Below are 20508 nucleotides of genomic sequence, written 5' to 3' on the forward strand. Positions count from 1 at the left end.
CCCCCCCCCCCCCCCCGTGGCGTTCCACTTTAAATATCGTTACTTCAGGAAAAAATGTCTAAAAGTCTTGCCACGTTAGAAGTTGGCTTTTATTCAATGATATAATTTAAACTAGGACTGTCAAGTGATTAAAAAGATTAATCGCACGATTAAACAATAATAGAATACCATTTATTTAAATATTTTTGGATGTTTTCTACATTTTCAAATATATAGATTTCAATTACAACACAATGCAAAGTGTACAGTGCTCCGTTTTTATTTATTTATTTTTGATTACAAGTATTTGCACAATAAAAACAAAAGAAATAGTATTTTTCAATTCACCTAATACAAGTACTGTAGTGCAATCTGTTTATCATGAAAGTTGAACTTACAAATGTAGAATTATTTACCAAAAAAGCCTGCATTCAAAAACAAAACAATGTAAAACTTCAGAGCCTACAAGTCCACTCAGTCCTACTTCTTGTTCAGCCAATCGCTCAGGCAAACAAGTTTGTTTACATTTGCAGAAGATAATGCTGCCCGCTTCTTGTTTACTATGTCACCTGAATGTGAGAATAGGCATTCTCATAGCACTGTTGTAGCCAGCATCACAAGATATTTACATGCCAGATGCTCTAAGCAGTGTAGCCTGTCACATGTTCATTTTCATCCTCTGAGTCAGATGCCACCAGCAAAAGGTTGATTTTCTTTTTTGGTGGTTTGGGTTCTGTAGTTTCTGCATCAGAGTGTTGCTCTTTTAAGACTTCTGAAAGCATGCTCTACACCTCATCCCTCTCAGATTTTGGAAGGCACTTCAGATTTTTAAACTTTGGGTCGAGTGCTGTAGCTATCTTTAGAAATCTCACATTGGTACTTTCTTTGCGTTTTGTTAAATCTGCAGTGAACGTGTTCTTAAAATGAACAACATGTGCTGGGTCATCATCCGAGTCTGCTATAACATGAAATTTAATGCAGAATGTGGGTAAAACAGAACAGGGGATGTACAATTCTCCACCAAGGAGTTAAGTCACAAATTTAATTAACACATTTTTTTTAATGAGCGTCATCAGAATGGAAGTATATCCTCTGGAATGGTGGCCGAAGCATGAAGGTGCCTACGAATATTTAGCATATCTGGCATGTAAATACTTCGCAGTGCTGGCCATAAAAGTGCTATGCAAATGCCTGTTCTCACTTTCTGGTGACGTAAATAAGAGGTGAGCAGCATTATCTCCCGTAAATGTAAACAAACTTGTTTGTCTTAGCAATTGGCTGAACAAGAAGTAGGAATGAGTGGACTTGTAGGCTCTGAAGTTTTACATTGTTTTGTTTATGAGTGCAGGTATGTAACAAAAAAAATCTATATTTGTAAGATGAACTTTCATGACAAAGAGATTACAGTACAGTACTTGTATGAAGTGAATTGAAAAATACTATTTTTTTATAATTTTTAGAGTGCAACTATTTGTAATAAAAATAGTATACACTTTGATTTCAATTACAACACAGAATGCTATATGAAAATGTAGAAAAACATCCAAAATATTTAATAAATTTCAAGTGGTATTCTGTTGTTTAACAGTGTGATTTAAACTGCGATTAATCGCGATTAATTTTTTTGAGTTAATTTGCATGAGTTAACTGCGATTAATCAACAGCCCTAATTTAAACACAAGATTTTCTCCTATCCAGCTAGTCCTGATGCAAAGCCTGTCTCTCTAGAGTATGGTCTACACTAAAAAGTTAGGTCGACCCAGCTATGTTGTAGTCATGAGTGTCATAGTTAAGCCGACTCATGGGTGTAGACAGCACTACATTGGTGGAAGAGTTCTTCCGTTGACCAAGCTACCACCTCTCAGTGACGTGGATTATGTATACTGACAGGAGAACCCCTCCAGTTGGCATAGGTAGTATCTACACTGAAGCACCGCAGCTATGTCGCTGTAGTATTTCAAGTGTAGACAAACCCTAGGATCTTGGCAGTATCTCCCTTTCCACTATTCTATTTGAAGAACCATTTCCAGCATTGGATGGATCCATGCTGCTACTTTTTGTTTGTTTGTTTGCTTATGACTGAGCATAAAGCTTATCTTGAGGCTGGGATATGGGCAAGATGGCCGCCTTTGAGGGAAGAACCAATTTTTCCTGGTACGATAGACACGCAGTGAGAAAAGATGCATTATCATCACCAATGGCCCAAGGAATCTAGAAGCTCAGCTGAACCTGGGAAGTGGATATAAAGCTGAACATCTTACTAGTAGGGTGCTAGTGAGTCCTATGCCTGATAGGTTGGGTACTTTCAAGTCCTCTAAATGCTTTAAAAAGTCAACATGTAATAATTTGAACCACAGTAGGTCTTTATTTTGTTATTTCCCCTGGAAACAAATAGAGATTCTGAGTTAAATCTATTTGAAATAGTACCTCCTATTCAGCCTTACTTAATACTTTCTTGCTTCTGCATGAAAAGCCTTAAATTGATTGATCAAGCCTTGTTAGTGTGGTGTGTGGTGTTTTTTTTTTTTTTTTTGGGCAAATGGTTAATCATGTTAATTAAACTTGTTCCTCTCGGTCAGCTTTTGTGAAACAGGACCAACATTCTCAAATGTAGCAGATAAAATACAGCTACAAACAAAAACAGCAACATTAAAAGAATTGCCTTAAATTTACAATTACAGTAAGTGTGCGCACCATATTAAGAAAAATTGTTTGCTGCATTATCATTTCAAGTAAAGCGGCATTGCTATTCACTGATGAAACAATGAGGTTTTCTCTGTAGAAAATCCATCCATATTTACCTCTTAAGCACATGATGTAGGATAGCAGCAGATGCACTGTGAATGCTGAGATGTGTTATACAGCTAGTTTAAGGAAAGGTCATCCAGACTGACAGCCCTCGAGCTAGTCATTGGAAACCTTACGTGATGCTCTTTTTGCAACTCACTTTTCTCCAAGACAGTTTCATTTCTGGAATATGTAAACTATCTTTCCTACCAGGCTGGTCTTCTATACCTGAAATCTGAGCTGTTATATCAGGTTTTGTTACTATCTATTCTTAATACTATGTATTTACAAGAGAATCAGCTGCTTGTAGTACATCAAGGACAAACTTTTCTAGAGCATTGGTTCCCAAACGGGTTTGTGAACCCCAGTTTCATGAAAAGTTACAGGGGGTTCACGAAATGTTACAGGGGGTTCTTGGGGAAAAAATTCCCTAATGGCGGACAGAGCTGTCCATAGGGACCACGGGGCCAGCAGCCCAGAGCCTTGGGGACTTCCAAGAGCTAAGCAGTTCAAAGCAAGCATATCTATCACACTGAGGAGATTTAAACTTCAAGACTCGAAATAGAAAGGGAGGTGGATAGTTTTTGCTGTTTTTAAAAGTAAATAGGCTTCATAGTGTTGTTTTTAAATTATTATGAAGAACAAGTTTAAGTTTTGTTGCAATGTGCATTGTTTGCCTGAACTGCTCAAGACCTGAATGCTTGTGTAGGAGGAACTCTTTTTGAGTTGGCTTCTTAAATACCTTCATGCTGTTTCACATCTGATGCTCCTTGATGAAACGTAGGAGCCAGAGGCGCCAGTACAGGGGGGTCGACGAGAGTCACATGCCGCCCCCGCATCGGTGTGCCCCCGTGGGTCCCTCCCCCTTTTTTCCTGGCAGCCCCCACAGGCTCCCCCTTTTCCGGCGGTGCCCTCCCCAAGCCACAGGGTGCGCGGGGGCTTTGCTCCTGCACCCCTTTTTTCTACTGGTTCCTCTGATAGGAGCCTTGTCTTATAGCAGGCTTAATCAAAAGGGATACAAGCTACAAAAGTGAGATCTTGGAAGAGTGTTGCCATTTTCATAATGTAATAAAAATACTGTAATGATAAATAATAACACTGGTCTACAATTTTTGAGAAGTCGTCTGCTTCAGAGATAAAATGTGCTATTTATTATGTATTTTGATGTGCTGAATTCAAATATGACAATTAAAACAACTGATTGGCTACTGTTTCTAAGATATTTAAGGTTTTACATTTTATGTCTCTGTATATTGTGTAGATAGTAGAGTTTTAATCATAAATTGTAAACCTAGGTCTTTTCATGTGTTTATGGTTGCTTTACATGATAATATTTCACCTGTCCTGTTTATGTAACACTTTAAAAATCAGCAAAAGGGTTATATCAATACAATTTTTTATGAAACAAAAGGCAAAAAACTATTCTGTACATAGTTTAGTCCTATTCAGTGTCTACTCGGCGCTTCTTGGCTTGTCTCTTGTATTCATTAAATGGAGCATCTCTTGTCACTGTCCAGCAATACTCTGCAAGCATTGATGGGCTCCATTTGCCCTGATAGCGTTTCTCCATTGTTGCAATGTCCTGGTGAAATCGCTCGCCGTGCTCGTTGCTCACTGCTCCGCAGTTCAGTGGAAAAAAATCTAGATGAGAGTGCAAAAAATGTATCTTTAGTGACATGTGGCAACCAAGGCTTTTGTATGCCTTGAGGAGGTTTTCCACCAACAACCTGTAGTTGTCTGCCTTGTTGTTTCTGAGAAAATTTATTGCCACTAACTGAAAGGCTTTCCATGCCATCTTTTCCTTGCCACGCAGTGCATGGTCAAATGCATCATCTCGAAGAAGTTCACGAATCTGAGGACCAACAAAGACACCTTCCTTTATCTTAGCTTCACTTAACCTTGGAAATTTTCCACGGAGGTACTTGAAAGCTGCTTGTGTTTTGTCAATGGCCTTGACAAAGTTCTTCATCAGACCCAGCTTGATGTGTAAGGGTGGTAACAAAATCTTCCTTGATTCAACAAGTGGTGGATGCTGAACACTTTTCCTCCCAGGCTCCAATGACTGTCGGAGTGGCCAATCTTTCTTGATGTAGTGGGAATCTCTTGCACGACTATCCCATTCGCAGAGAAAACAGCAGTACTTTGTGTATCCAGTCTGCAGACCAAGCAAGAGAGCAACAACCTTCAAATCGCCACAAAGCTGCCAGTGATGTTGGTCATAGTTTATGCACCTCAAAAGTTGTTTCATGTTGTCATAGGTTTCCTTCATATGGACTGCATGACCAACTGGAATTGATGGCAAAACATTGCCATTATGCAGTAAAACAGCTTTAAGACTCGTCTTCGATGAATCAATGAACAGTCTCCACTCATCTGGATCGTGAACGATGTTGAGGGCTGCCATCACCCCATCGATGTTGTTGCAGGCTACAAGATCACCTTCCATGAAGAAGAATGGGACAAGATCCTTTTGACGGTCACGGAACATGGAAACCCTAACATCACCTGCCAGGAGATTCCACTGCTGTAGTCTGGAGCCCAATAGCTCTGCCTTACTCTTGGGTAGTTCCAAATCCCTGACAAGGTCATTCAGTTCACCTTGTGTTATGAGGTGTGGTTCAGAGGAGGAGGATGGGAGAAAATGTGGGTCCTGTGACATTGATGGTTCAGGACCAGAAGTTTCATCCTCTTCCTAGTCTGACTCAAGTGAGAATGATTCTGGTGCATCAGGAACCGGCAGTCCTTCTCCGTGGGGTACTGGGCGTATAGCTGATGGAATGTTTGGATAATGCAGAGTCCACTTTTTCTTCTTTGACACACCTTTCCCAACTGGAGGCACCATGCAGAAGTAACAATTGCTGGTATGATCTGTTGGCTCTCTCCAAATCATTGGCACTGCAAAAGACATAGATTTCCTTTTCCTGTTCAACCACTGGCGAAGATTTGTTGCACAAGTGTTGCAACATATGTGTGGGGCCCACCTCTTGTCCTGATCTCCAATTTTGCAGCCAAAATAAAGGTGATAGGCTTTCTTAACCATAGTGGTTATACTGCGCTTTTGTGATGCAAAAGTCACTTCACCACAAACATAGCAGAAGTTATCTGCACTGTTCACACAAGTACGAGGCATCTCTGCTCACTTTGGCTAAACAGAAATGTGTCCCTTTGCAAAATCAAACACTGACAAATAAGAGAGCACGACACTGTATGATTTCTAGAGCTGATATAGGGCAATTTGTTCAGCAGAGTGATGTAAGCTTCGTTATGATTGCATCATCCATGACCTCTAGGAATAACATGGTGCAATTCATATCATGTATGATGCAATACCAGCTTCAGATTGCATCATTCATTGTTTTGCCTAAAAAGCAAGAACTGTCCAAACCCAGTCATAGATTTATTCATAGATCCAGTCAAAGATGTATTTTAGTCATTTCTGGTTTAAATTGAGATCCCTTCCCTTTATAACTCACTTATCCTCCGCCATTCCCAAGTCAAGGGTCGTATATACTGACCCAATAGCATATCTTGAAAACTAGAGCCAATCAACAATTTTAAGCATCATTTTCGTTCTCAGTGACCCAGAATTTATTTACATTTATTTCAGAAGCATTTTGGCTGTAGAGCAGTGTAATTAATCATGTGTAATAAGCATGTCATAGAAATAAATTTTATATTTCCAAGATCACTGCTTCTATAATTTATGCTGAGGTAAGGGAAAAAATCCCTGGAAATATTCATTTTTAGGAGGGGGTTCACTAGACTTGACATTTTAGTGAAAGGGTTTCGCAGGTTGTTAAAGTTTGGGAACCACTGTTCTAGCGGATGATTGGAATTCTTAAGCATTTGGAATGGGGGCCCATTTCTCTTCCCTTTTCCCTCCTTCTCCCAAGTTGCCTCTTGTCTCTGGGACATTAATTAAAGGATTTGTTAAGCAATTTAGAGACATTACCAAGATAATTCTAATTTGTCTTGTAAAAAGAACAAAATGAGTTTTAAGATCTTTTTCACATCCTTTTTCTCTCTAACTTAACTATCTAGGTTCTTCTCTTTTGCCCATTGTGCCAGCTTCTGGCCACCATCCAGGCTTGCTATTCCAGATAATGATTTTTCCTCTTCTCCTGAAGACAGAACTAGACTTACCAGCTCTAGGGAAGGGCTTGCTTCCACCTATTCTGAAAAACCTCTAGTTTGTTCTGTCTCCTGGCAGCTTCAAAAGACACTTTTCAGACAACCTACCTTCCCAGACTGCATAGCACAGAAAAACTTCTTAACCTCTTCCTTCTGAATCTAATTTTCCTTCTTTTATGCTTTCTCAGTGTTTTCTTTTTCTCTTTGCCTCATTAGGGTATTAATTCCTGGCCTGGTAGCGTTCTTTGCTCCACAGCCTGTAGCAGCTCCCTCTGTCCCAGACCAAGGTGTCAGAGAAGTCTGCCAAAAAGGCTTAAATGAAGTAACGCCTTCATTGTTGAACTGGTCTTATTCTATTCTATGTAAGTTCTTATTCTGCGCTCATCACTATAGTATGAGTGCTTTCCGTTAAGTAAGGTGAATAACATTGTTATGGCCTGTCTGGATTAGGAACTCCTCCTTATTTTGTGGATCTAGCCTCCAGTTCATCAAAGCAGTTAAGCATGTCTACATTTAAGCTTGTGCTTAAGCTTTTTGATTAACAGGAATGGACTGTTCAGTTGTGGCTCCAAAGAGGAAATACTAAAGGCTGGTTCTAAGGACTTGGGCGCTTCTTCCCAGAGAAATGGAAAAATCTATTTTGAGAAGTGAGACATTCTTTAACCATTCATAAAAATTAATTCTGTTTGCTTATCAGTGTATTCAGCCTTTGTTCTGGACTCCTCCCCATTGACCCCCATAATTATGTGTATTTTCCCCCTCCCTTTTCTGTAACAGCTGTGAACATGTATCCTATAACTAGGAGTCCAAAAGGGAGCTGTTAGCCACTGAAAGGGGCCAAAAAGTACCTTAAGCATATCTATCCCTGAGAGTCCACGAGAAAAACTTATATAATAATGCAGGCTCTTTGCACAAGGAGCAGCAGTTACCAAGATGCTCTTAACACCATGTTTCAAATGGTAATGGATTGAGTAAAACTTCAAGTCGTGTCCCTATGTGTGCTCCACTAAAGAACATGAGAATGGCCATTCTGGGTCAGACCTGTGGTCCATCTAGACCAATGTTCTGTCTTCCGATAGTGGCCAGGGCCAGATGTTTCGGAGGGAATGAACAAAACGGCAATTGTTGAATGATCCATCCTCTGTCATCCAGTCCCAGCTTCTGGCAGTCAGAGCTTCTTGGCTGCAGCCCTCTGGCCTCCCCTGGGAGATACAAAACACAGTCAAGGACCTCTCCTTCGAGGGATACAAGTTGTTCAATGGTGCCACAGATGGGTCCCTTCATTCTTTTAAAAACTCCCAGACAAGGATCTCTGGGCATCTATATACCTGTGACAAAGAAAATACATTAGATTGCAGATGGCTCACACTCTTGTCCAGTTCATTACTAGCCCATGAGATTGGCTAAACCTCCCGGGAGGGAGCCCAGATTCACTAACAAAGGGCCATCCTCTACAGTGACTTCCCAGTCAGTGACCTCCTCAAATGACCATTTTCCCCATTGGTTGAAGGCTGCGAACGATCTCCCTGTCTCGATCCTACACTGCACCAATCCCCTCTCGACCCTTATGGGGATTGTGTCTCATTTTGTACCTTCTTGGGGAGTTCATCACCATGGACAGATGGATCCTGGATGTGATTTCTACAGGCTATCCCATCCAGTCCAGCCGTCCCACCACCACTCTCCTCCCTATCCCTCTTCAGAGGCCATTCTCATGAGGGTCTCTTGAAACAGTAGGTACAATCTTTTGTAACCCTAATAGTGGTAAAGTCTGTTCCACTGGACTTTATTGGGAAAGTGTTCTTTCCTGGTACTTCCCCGGTCCTCAAGAAAAAAAAATGGGTGGGGTGGGTCAGGTGGACATTGTTGCTGGACCTCAGGACTTTGAACACCTTCATCCACTCTCAACTGTTCTGAATGGTAATCCTAGCAGCAATAATTCCTTCCTTGAATCTGGATGATTGATTTGTCTTCCTCGACCTTCAGGTCGCTTATTTTCATATAGCCATGTACCCCATACACAGATGTTTCCTATGTTTTGTAGCTGGCAGGGATTTGAGGAGGTCACTGACTGGGAAGTCACTACCAATATTGCATCCTACCCTTTGGCCTCTCCACTGCCCCAAGGGTCTTTACCAAAGTCTTCTTGGCCATCGCAGCCCATTTCCAGCAGATGGGAATAATCATCTTTCCATACCTGGACAATTGGCTTCTGAAAGGTTGCTCATTTCTCAAGGTATAGATAGCAACCAGGAAGTCTCTATCCCTGTTCTGCTCCCTGGGCTGCTGCCTCAATTAAGAAAAGTCTACACTCACACCTGAACAACATGTAGACTTCAGTAGGGCCACTCTGGACTCTACCACTGCCAGAACATACTTGACCATAACAGGTTTGCCACAATGTCCAGATTCATTTCAACAATATAACAGAGCTTGCAAACCACAGCAAGGGCTTGCCTGCAACTCCTGGGCCACATGGATGCTGGTATGTTTGTGACACCTTTAGGAAGACTACAGTCCTGGGGTCATCAAGCCTGGACAAGAATTGCTTACACCCCCAACAAACTCAGACCAAGTGGGTGTCTATACCTCAAAGGGCCCTCAATTCTGTAATCAGTGGAAAGATCCACAAAAGGCCTGTGTGGGTTTTCCATTCTCGTAGCCTCCTCCCACAAGGATCATCACCACCAACACCTCCCTGCTAGGTTGGGGTGTGCACTTTCAGCACTTCACAGCTCAAGCCAAATGGACTCACAGGAGGCAATCATCCACATCAACATATTAGAGCTCAGAGTGGTTTGTTAAACTTGCTAGCACTACTTTTCCCACATCAGGGGCTACCTGATGTACAAAAGAGAAACTATGTATTATATCAGTTGGCAAGGAGGAATAAGATCCCAGTCCTTGTATGCCGAGTCAGTAAAACTATGGAATTGGTGCATAGCACTCCACATACTGTTCTCAGTGATTTATCACCTAGGACTGCAGATCACAGTGACAGACTTCCTCAGCAGGCATTTCTGCCTCTTCCACAGGTGGGAACTGAACAATGCAGTATTCAGAAGTATTCTGGAGATAGATTTCTTAGCGACACCATCCACTGCAAAGTGCAGACAATTTTATTTGAGGGCAGGGCACTGCTGCAACTCAATGGGAGATGCCTTAGTTATCCCGTGCCCCTGTGTATTGCTATATGCTTATACCGCTACACCATTTGGTCAAAGTCCTGATTGAAACAGGAGAAATTTAGCCATCCTCATAGCACTGTTGTAGCTGAGGGAGACATGGTTCCTTGAGTTAGTCTGCGTATCTGAGCAATTGCCTCTCCGCCTCTCCCTGACTGAAAATCTCCTCACCCAAAACCCACCCCAGCCTCTTGGGGTTTCACCTGAAGGCATGGCTACTAGATGGCTTATTGGTATAGAAGAAGATTGCTCTCTGGAGGTACTGCTCGATAGTGGAAAACCTACCTACAGACGGGGAAATGTTTTCAATTTTGGTGCAGCCATCGATCTATACCTCCTCTTGAGTCTTGTCTGACACACATTCTCAGTTTCCTGCTAAATTTAAAAACCACGGGATTATTGCTGAGCTCAATTAAGTTTCATCCCCCTATTGAGGGATTTTCAGTCTTCATGCACCCAACCACTGTGAGGTTTATTAAGGGACTATTCAATCTTTTTCCTCCTGTGAAAGAACCTACACAATTTCGTCCTTAATGTACTGAAGAAGCCTCCATTTGAATCTATGGGGACTTGTCCCTTCCTTAATTTGTGCCTCAGGACCTCGTTCCTTATTTCAGACAGGAAGGTAGGGGAGCTAGGAGCACCGTGATGGCTGACCAACTGTACACAGCGTTTGATCATGACAAGATGACACTACATCCACACCTGCGCTTCCTCTGTAAAGTTTCTTCAGAGTTCCACATTAATCAGGAGATTCACCTGCTGGCGTTTTACCCCAAGCCTTGCTCTCTGAGTGAAAAAGTGAGACTACATACACTGGATGTAAGAAGAGCTCTTGTTTTTTATCTTGATAGGACTAAGCCCTTTAGGGCTTCTCCTAGGCTCTCCATCTCTGTTGCAGAACTAAGAGAAAGACATCTGAACTCCACCTGGAGGCTGTCCAGATGGGTTGCAAGATGCACCTTAATCTATTATGAAGCCTGGGGAGGGGGGGGGGTTCGTCCCCTTCCTATGATGATGGCTCATTCCACCAGGGCTCAATCTACCTCTGTGGTGCTACTGAAAAACATACCTATCTCAGACATCCGCAGGTCAGCCACCTGACCTTTGAGGCACATGCTTTCCCAGTACTCATGTCTGCTTCCAGAGCTGACATGGCTTTTGGTGATGCTGTTCTGTGGTCTGTAGTGAACCTGACTCCTTGGCACTCTTCTTCATAATTGAGGTACTACTCAAAAATCTGCTGAAGGGGAGTACCTGTAGGGACGCTACTCAAATAAGGAGAAGTATGTACCTTGTACAGTAACTGGAGTTCTTCAAGATGTGTGTCCCTATGGGTTCTCCACTACCCAGCCTCCTTCCCCTCTGCTTTCCAATCTTCTCACTAGATTTCATGGCTGAGAAGGACCTGAGCAGTGGGGGGGGGGGGGTCCATCCCCTCTTCCCCAATATCCTTTCACCGGAGTAAAAGGATCTCTAGAATGCAGGTGCTGCTGCTGAACATCTCCAATCAAGAGTGCATGGGCATGCACACATCCTGAAACGGAGTACCCATAGGGACACACATCTTGAAGAACTTCAGTTACTGTACAAGATAAATAAGTATCTCAAGAGTTTCTGAATTCTTGACAATGAAGTGATTTATTTTTTGAATTTTTAGGGGAAACTGAAAGTCACACAGAACATTATTAATTTATTAGACATGTCTTGTTAACATCCAGAAATACACAACTCTCAATTTCTGTTTTCCAGTATTGAAGCAGCAGTGGCTACTTTTGCCCAAGCCAGACCACCAGGTATCTATAAAGGGGACTATTTAAAAGAACTATTCCGTCGTTACGGAGATGTAGATGATGCACCGCCACCACCTGAGCTACCTGAATGGTGCTTTGATGAAGATGATGAAGAGGAGGAGGAGGAGGAGGATGTTAAAACAGGAGGTCAAGAATCAGAACCTGGGTCTTCAAGTTCCTCTTTTGGCAAAAGGAGAAAAGAACACTTAAAACTGGTAATGTTGTCCTAAAGCTTAACATTTTACTTTATAAACTGAATTTGGTGAACTCTTATTCACTAAATGTTGCATAATGTGTGTCACAAATACCAGGTCTTGTAAGTGAGGAATGGATAGCACTGTTTAGAGCCAGGCATAACATGAGTTGGTGGAAAGTAAGATTTCTTAATTCTTTGTATAATGCTTTTGATCTTAACTTTCAACACGTCTGCTATTCCAATACTGGTTGTTTCCTGAGCAGAGATTGTCAGTCATATTAAATTGTAACAAGATTGCTTGATGAGTTTCCTGATGTGAACAAATGCTTTGTTGTGACTGGGTGGAGACCAATACATTCCTTTTAATTTGTGACTAAAGTCTTCAGAGGTGCAAGCCAAGCCTTGCTGATACCGGTAGGTGTATATAACTTTTATTGATCTTTTCAACCCAGCCATGCAGTTGAAATTGAAACTTTGTTTTTGAATTAGTGTTTAATTTTCACATACATTCCGTGTAGAGGTTCTGAGAATTATTTTGGCAAACAGTAATGTGAACTGAAAAAGAAAACAACAAAAAAAGAGCAAATTAAATTTAAAAGCTGTGAGAAATTGTCTAAGTAGACTAAAGCAGTTACAGTAATTATAGTTATATATGTTTGATCAATTACTGTGACTAGTTCAGATGTGTGAAATAGGCATACATAATTATTAATGTACTACTTATCATATCTGTAAATAACATGATATAGAAAATAACTCTCCTAGTTAAAGTAGAAGAAATATGGTTTTGTTGTGCTAAAGACTAAGGGTTTCATTCTCACTGAATGAAGTGAACTTCAGCTTTTTGTAAGACATGTTGCCATAACTGAATGGAAAAAATTGCTGGCCACATAGTTGTGTACAATTTTATCTGCATAATAATATCTCACTTATCTCACTGAGGTGCTGAGGAGGTTTGGGTGTTTGTAATCAATTAAATTCTCACATGAAATGTGCCACAAGTGCATTATTACTCTTCATATTACTAATAGAAGTATTATAGCTGTGCATTGGGATGCAGAGTTAGGGAGGGGAAGGAGCTAGCTTAGCTTGAAAAGAATATAGAATCTGATCCAAAGCAGCAAAGTTACACTGTCACAAACTTAAACGTAGTCTATCAACTGGCATAGCAGAATAGCTTAAACACTAAAAATTACAGTAATAAACGTTCAAAGTGTTTTAAGAGAAATAGTCCATGATCTCGACTAGCCTTCCATTGAGAGATATAAAGATGTACAAGAGAATTTTCTCTCTTCAGGAAATTTATCAGTCATGTAATTTTAGACTTAACTTCAAATTTTATTTAAAAATGTAACTTAATAAAAGTTTCTAAAATTAATGGAAACTTTTTTAAAATTTAAACATTCCTCTATTGAGTTTGTTACACAAAGTCAGAAAGCAAACATACTGTGAAATATCTGGTTTCACTATCCAGGCTGATTGAAATGTAAACAGTAATATCATATTAGGAGAAAATTACTTTTTGGGGTTTTTTTTGGTATAAAAAAATTCTGTGTCCCTCAGACCACATGTTTGCTCAATTATAATTCTGTCAGAATATTTTTTTAACAGCCATATTTTTTTTAATGGAATTGTGGGTTAGGCTAAGTATATGCTGTATACAATTGCTTTTCTTCTAAATTTTTTTTTTTTTTTTTTTTTTTTACAATTTACATTCAATATTAAAGATCAAACTCTTTAAAACAACTTGGTTTTTTAAACATGAAAAAATATCATTGCCTATTTCAAACCCTGGTTCCCTTAGGATTCCTTCATTTAATGTATAGTTAACTACTTTTACAAGCCAAAGTTCCTTTAAAAGAAGAATTAATTTATATTCTGTTCACAAAATTCATTTTTTAGGCATCTCATAAAACCTACGAGAATGAGAGAACCCCATCTCTTGAAGTTTTATAAATATAGTAAATACTGTTAAAGTACAAATCAGCGCTTAACTGATGAGGTATTGAACTTATTTTTTTAAGAATTATTGTTAAAATGTCTTTTCAAAGCTCTGTAGTTCAGAATTTACTTGATATTTTTCTTGCCTGGTTTCCATCCCTTACACTTTTAGTGCACCATAATCATATGTAATATACAGTGTCTTTGCAAGAGAGCTCATTGTTTCAGGTCAGGATGAGAAAGTCTCAAAATATTACATCAATTAACAAAAGAATCCAAACAAAACCAGCCTTCAAACAGGGCAAGTAGGCGACTAGGATGTATGTTTTCAATTTCACAAAGCTGACTTTTATGTAACCTTGAATTTCATTAATGAGGTAGTTTACTTTTCTAAAAAAATAATTTACCCGTCCCAACATATGGAGGGTTGTAACCAGTATAAACTGTACAAAATTGTGATACAAATTGTTGAGTAGTAGCCTTATAGCAGATTGCTTTTTTGAGAAAAAACAATTGTACTAAACACTCTGCCACCTGCAAGTCCAAATAAATAAAATTGAGGATTTGAAAGTATCCCTTCACTGACAATTTCTGGAGAGATTTTCAAATGACACAGATGGCAGTTAAGCACCTAACTCCCATTTCTGCCTTTTGGAAATCTCACCTGTTGGGCAAAAAATGGATAGCACTGTCTTAGTAGTGGGGAAAAGGTACTATCATATTCTCTGGTTGCTTCACTACACTGCATAATCTCCCTTATCAGGAGTAAACCATGACCATCTTTCCCTATTCCAAACCATTCTCCTAGCCAGACACTGAAAATTCACAGACACTGTATCTAGGCAGCTGCCTGCTTCCTTCACTGAGCCATTCATGTACTGATAGCACTGCAGCCCAAAACTACCTCACTCTTTTATCCAGTGCCCTTCATGTAAGTGAGTAGGCAGAGTGACAGAACAAAAGCTTATGGCGCAACAAACAACGAAGACATCTAAGTGAAACAGCCTAATTCTCTAGATCTCTTGTGTAAGAATGAGAATTGAAAATGATCCCATCCAGATATGCCAAGGTCCACAGCCAAGCCAATAACATCTTGGGTTTATCAATATTCTAACCAAGTTCTTTGCTGCCCAATTCAATCGAGAATGTGTTGGAAACATTTGTTGACACTATGCTTGGTGTAGGTTTGGGTTATTGTATTGAAATAGGGACTGGGAGTGTTTAATCACATAGATTTCTGGTTTTATTCTGTTGTTGAAATGCGATTTTTGTTTTATTCCCTTGAGCATCAGACTTGTTTTAAAGACTAAAATAATTTATAATGCACTCTGTAGGTTTCTTTTCAATATCCTTTTGATGATATCTTTCTTAGGCGTACTGTAATGCTCAGTACAACTTTATGTATTAGGCATAATTTTTCTTCTAATCTAAACCTGTGTTTTTATACAAGTATGCAGGTAACAAATCAACTTTTTATAGTGTTCTCAAACTCCTATTGTGGAGAAAATTCTCCCAACCAAAGATGACTGGATCTGGCTTCTTTCAGAGTTAATTTTTATCTGAGCATTACTCAGAGGGAGTCCTTGATGAACCATAAGATACTTCTTGCACATTCTCGGGTGAGTTTGCTCCAGCTTCCATGCTTTCAATTCCCGCCATGCAGGGAGTGAGGAACTGTTCTCTGATTGCAAACTCTGATGTTTAGAACATAAGAACGGCCGTACTGGGTCAGACCAAAGGTCCATCTAGCCCAGTATCCTGTCTACCGACGGTGGCCAATGCCAGGTGCCCCAGAGGGAGTGGACCTAACAGGCAATGATCAAGTGATCTCTCTCCTGCTTTTGGTGTAGCAATGCAATGCATTGCCACTAAATCAACAGGCCACCCCTCTTAGCTAGTGCATGCAGAATTGGGTGCTTTGTGTACTTCAAAGTATAATTGTAAACATAAGCCACTATACTATCATAATATAGTCAGCAGCTTGTTTGGTACATTTTGAATGTAAGGAGAGGTAGTGCTCTAATCACTGGAGGAACCTAAGTGTGGTTTTCATTGGTTCTAAGCATCATTAGCTCTTACTAATTTCACTTGGAAATATGAGTGCTGTCAAGCTGGACCCTCGGCAGTCTGGCAACAACACTGTGGTCACACACACAAGACTGTCCTAGTGAATAGTCAGTGTGATCTTTAATTTCTGATGGTGACTGAGGTTTTTTCTTCTGTGGAAACACTCTTTAAAGACAAAATAGTTTAGAGATTGCAGTTGTTGACATCAGTTTTCTGGTGCTGTAAAGTAGAGGAAAACATGGGCCCTCCTTCAAAAAATCTTAGAACTGAAGTTAAATAACAGGTCAGAGGTAACCTGCCAGATGACCTAAAGATTAAAATTCCCAGGTGAGGCAATTATTTGTTTAATTTTCTTGTAACGGAATTACTATGTATGTGGTTTAGAATTAATAGATTCATAGACTCCAAGGCCAGAAGAGACCATTGTGGTCACTTAGTCTGACTTCCTGTATAACATAAGCCATATAATTCCCCCCAAATAATTCCTAGAGCGTATCTTTTAGGGAAAAAAAACGTAATCCTGATTTTAAAACGTTAGTGATTGGAGATTCCACTATGACCTTCGCTAAATTGTTGCAGTGGTTAATTACTCTCACCATTAAAAATATATGCCTTATTTCCGGTCTGAATTTGTCTAGCTTCCACTTCCATTCATTGGATCATGTTATATCTTTGTCTGCTAGACTGAAGAGCCTAATATGAAATATTTATTCCCCATGTAGATACTTATAGACACTAATCAACTCACCCCTTAACTTTTTCTTTGTTAATCTTTGTGTATTTAGGGTTACCATATTTCAAGTTCACAAATAGAGGACACTGCCAGGGGTAGGGAGAGGGGGAGGGGAGGTGTGACATTCCCCTAGTGTTATCTGGACCGGTGATCTGCTAGGTCACTCCAATCCTCGACTCCGGGAGCCAGCCTTACCCTGCTGTGCTGTGAGAACCCCCACTCTCGGACTGTTCACACACAGCTTCTAGCATATAAGCTGCTCCCAGCTATGTGAGTGAGCACTTTTGGCCAGCCGCTGCTTGGATTGTGCAACCGAATGATACTAGCCAATATCTCCAGTCCCAAACATAACACTAGGAACCTCCATCTTGCAGTGTCCAGTTATGCCCACTGGACGCTGCAAGCTTATATGAGTGTGTCAATTTAACAAAGAAATTGGTATGTACCAGGTTTGTTATCCCAAGGGGAGTCTCTGACATGCTTCTGCTTCAGGTAGAATAAACAAACAAATTTAATACCTACAAAAGATAGATTTTAAGTGATTATAAGTCAAAACACAAGAAGTCAGATTTGGTCAAATGAAACAACAGCAAAACGCCTTCTAAGCTGATCTTAACACTTTCAATGCCCTTACAAACTTAGATGCTTCTTACCACAGGCTGGCTGGTTGTCCTTCAGCCAGGCTCTCCCCTTTGATCAGCACTTCAGTCGCTTGGTGGTGATGTCTGTAGATAGAGGTGGAAGAGAGCGCATGGCAAACGTCTCTCCCCTTTTATCGTGGTCTTTCTTCCCTCTTGGCTTTGCCCCCCCCCCCCCCTTTTCAGAGTCAGGTGAACATTACCTCATCGTAGTCCCAAACTGACCCAGGGAAGGGGGGTGACTCATTCAAGAGTCTAAGGGCTTGGCTACACTTGCAAGTTAGAGCGCATTAAAGCATCCCTGGGCACCCTAACTCCTGAGGTGTCCACACTAGCAAGGCACGCAGAGCGCATTACTGTGCTGTGATTGGCCTCCGGAAAAATCCCATAATCCCCTGACATCAAGTGGCCACTCTTCTCATTGTTTTGAAATCGGCTGCAGGCATGCGGATATCCCTTTTCAAAGCTGTGTTTCTGACAGCCGCGTGCTTATCTGCTCCGGGACAAAGCAAACCATTAGTGTGGAATGCTGCTGTTGTGAGTGTGTGTGTGTGTGTGTGTCTCTCTACTGCTGTCTGAACTTACAAGACAGCACACTGACACACTCTCAGCCCCCCAAAACACACGGTCTCTCCCCCCACATACACACAACACACTCCATGTCACACTCCACCTCCCCTCCCCATTTGAAAAGCACGTTGCAGCCACTTGCACATTGGGATAGCTACCACAAAGCACTGCTCTTTGTGGCGTTGCAAGAGCTGCTAATGTGGCCACGCTAGTGCGCTTTCAGCTGTAAACACACCACAGCATTTTCCCTGCTGCGGTCTCCAAAGGCTGTTTTAACTCCCAGTGCTCTACATCTGCAAGTGTAGCCAAGCCCTAACATATCCTTTCTTGCTGCCTAGGCCAGTGTCCTTTGTTCCTGTGAGGCTGGGCTGGGTTTGTCCCATACATGCCCTGATCAGGTGTGAACTGCCCCTTTACTCTTGGAGAGTTTGGCCTGGGCCTCTGCTCCTGGAGAGTTTTTGCCTGGGCTTATTTTAAGCCATGAGGACACATTTTCAGCCTCATAACTATATACATGAAATTACAACCTATAACATTACTATAACAACAATGCTCAGTGCATCATGAGCCTTCTGAAGACACCCGACATGACAAGCTTTGCATTGGATACCACATAATCATATGAGGATGAATATGGGGGTGCAGGGTGTTCCCCTGAGGTAGAGAGTCAGGGAGGGTACAGTTTTCTACTGTACACTTTTTCTACCTTGAATATCTATCATTTTATAAATAAGTGTAATGGTCTCAAAAATAAATGTAAATCAAATGTAAATAAACCTTTTTACATGCAGTCAGTCCTTTCCTACAGTGCTGCTTCCTGTTGTGCCCATGCATATTTCTCTGTAGAGTGTATCTTTCTCAGCAGTGGTTGACTGCTCATCAGGTAACCATGAAAGTCATTATAAGATCTATTCCTGAAGTTGTACTGCACAAACAGGATCCCTTTCAGTGACTCAACAGTCAATACCATGCCACCCTTACTCCTGCGCTGCTTTTAGAGCTGGGTGGCTAGCCAGCAGCTGCTGCTCTCCAGCTGCCCAGCTCTGAAGGTAGCGCCGCTGCCAGCAGCAGCCCATAAGTAAGGGTGGCAAACCGGTAAGCATGAACACTGCTCATAAGGCATGTTTGGAATTGTAGTTCTATCAGAATCAATGTTGGAAAAAGGATGAGCAAGGAAAAATCAGACATTTGTTCATATTTCAAAAATCTGAGATAAGAGGACAAAAAAAAGTGTTGTCTGGGAAAACCCAGGCATATGGTAACCCTAAGAATATTGAGCTCTTTGAGTTTGTTTTCTAATCCTTTAATTGATGTTGTGGCTCTCCTCTGCATAGGTCTGGCTGAAGCAGTGCTTCTCAGAGGGATTTGAATGGAGAATGTTAGGGTTGTAATGTTTTATCTGCTGCATTTCATGTTTTTAAAATGAAAATTCAGGTCTCCAGCAGTCCTTAAATGTTCTGACTGTGATCACTGAAGCTGATGTTCCCCAGTGACTTTATTAAATACTGTTCCCTGATTTTTTTTGTGGCCATTGATTATTATTGAATTCCAATTAATACTGATTTGAAGAGTTGAGGGATTGTAGGGGTCTAGTCCCAGAATCCGGCACAACAGAATCAGGGTTATCAAGGTCAGTATCTGATTGGGAACCCTGGTGTGCCCAACGAAGACACTTGCAGTGAGGGTAAAGCAAAGCTTTAATCACCTTTATTAATACGGTTAGTAAAGACAGAAAAGCTGCAAACCCCTTAACATTAACTTTGCAGTACTGTTATATTTTTATCTCTTGTACCCCATTCCTTGCATACGCTCACATACTCACACCCCTTCTTGGGGATCTGATAGTGAGAGGCAAAGGTCCAGCTCTTTCCCTGGAATGCCAAACAAGTCTGATGATCCAGATCCAGATTAAGATCGACCGACCCTTCTCACATGGCATTCTGGCTTATTATAGGGCCTAGAGGTTGTCATGAATATTCATTGAAAGGCCCAACCTGCCTTGTCCACCATAAAGTTAGAGTGCTTTTATCCTATTGCATATTAATGATTTTAGGTTATTACCATATACATCAATTTGTTGCCAAGGAAAGTTTGCAGTTAAGCATTTGCCAACATTTTATCCTAAAATATTTTAAACTAGTATCAGTTCAGTGTTTCTGCAGTTACCTGGTATCATTTTGTACAAACTCCTCCCTTAAGCATATTATTCCCAGTTGCCCAAAACTCAGGGTAACTGTTGGTCCATTTATTCTATGCCAGAGTTCACAGGCCTCAAAGCCTTAAGCTAACTGCTTAAGCTGATGTCTTACAAGATACAGGCCTGTAGTTTCCTTGTGTTTTACTTCTAAGTAAAATAAAATGCAAAAAGCTAGCTCTGTGGACTACAATACATATTAATAACTTTGTTAATTTGACTTAATTAACTGCCTTTTGTTCCTGGGCACTAGATCTCTTCTTCACCGAGAAGTCTGAAGGAATGCCTAACATA

General features: G+C 40.8%; 1 protein-coding gene across 3 annotated transcripts in view; it reads left to right on the plus strand.

The window, feature by feature from the left end:
* RNGTT (RNA guanylyltransferase and 5'-phosphatase) overlaps positions 1 to 20508 on the plus strand; it is a 409198-nt gene that overhangs the window by 43024 nt on the left and 345666 nt on the right. For all 3 annotated transcript variants that reach the window (XM_026654244.2, XM_026654251.2, XM_026654249.2), the window contains exon 6: positions 11835 to 12090. In XM_026654244.2, coding sequence (XP_026510029.1) covers positions 11835 to 12090 — 256 coding nt within the window. The remainder of the gene's footprint in view (positions 1 to 11834; positions 12091 to 20508) is intronic.

This window comes from Terrapene carolina, unplaced genomic scaffold (assembly GCF_002925995.2).
Source record: "Terrapene carolina triunguis isolate 2854851 unplaced genomic scaffold, T_m_triunguis-2.0 Scaffold42, whole genome shotgun sequence".
NCBI lineage: Eukaryota > Metazoa > Chordata > Testudines > Emydidae > Terrapene > Terrapene triunguis.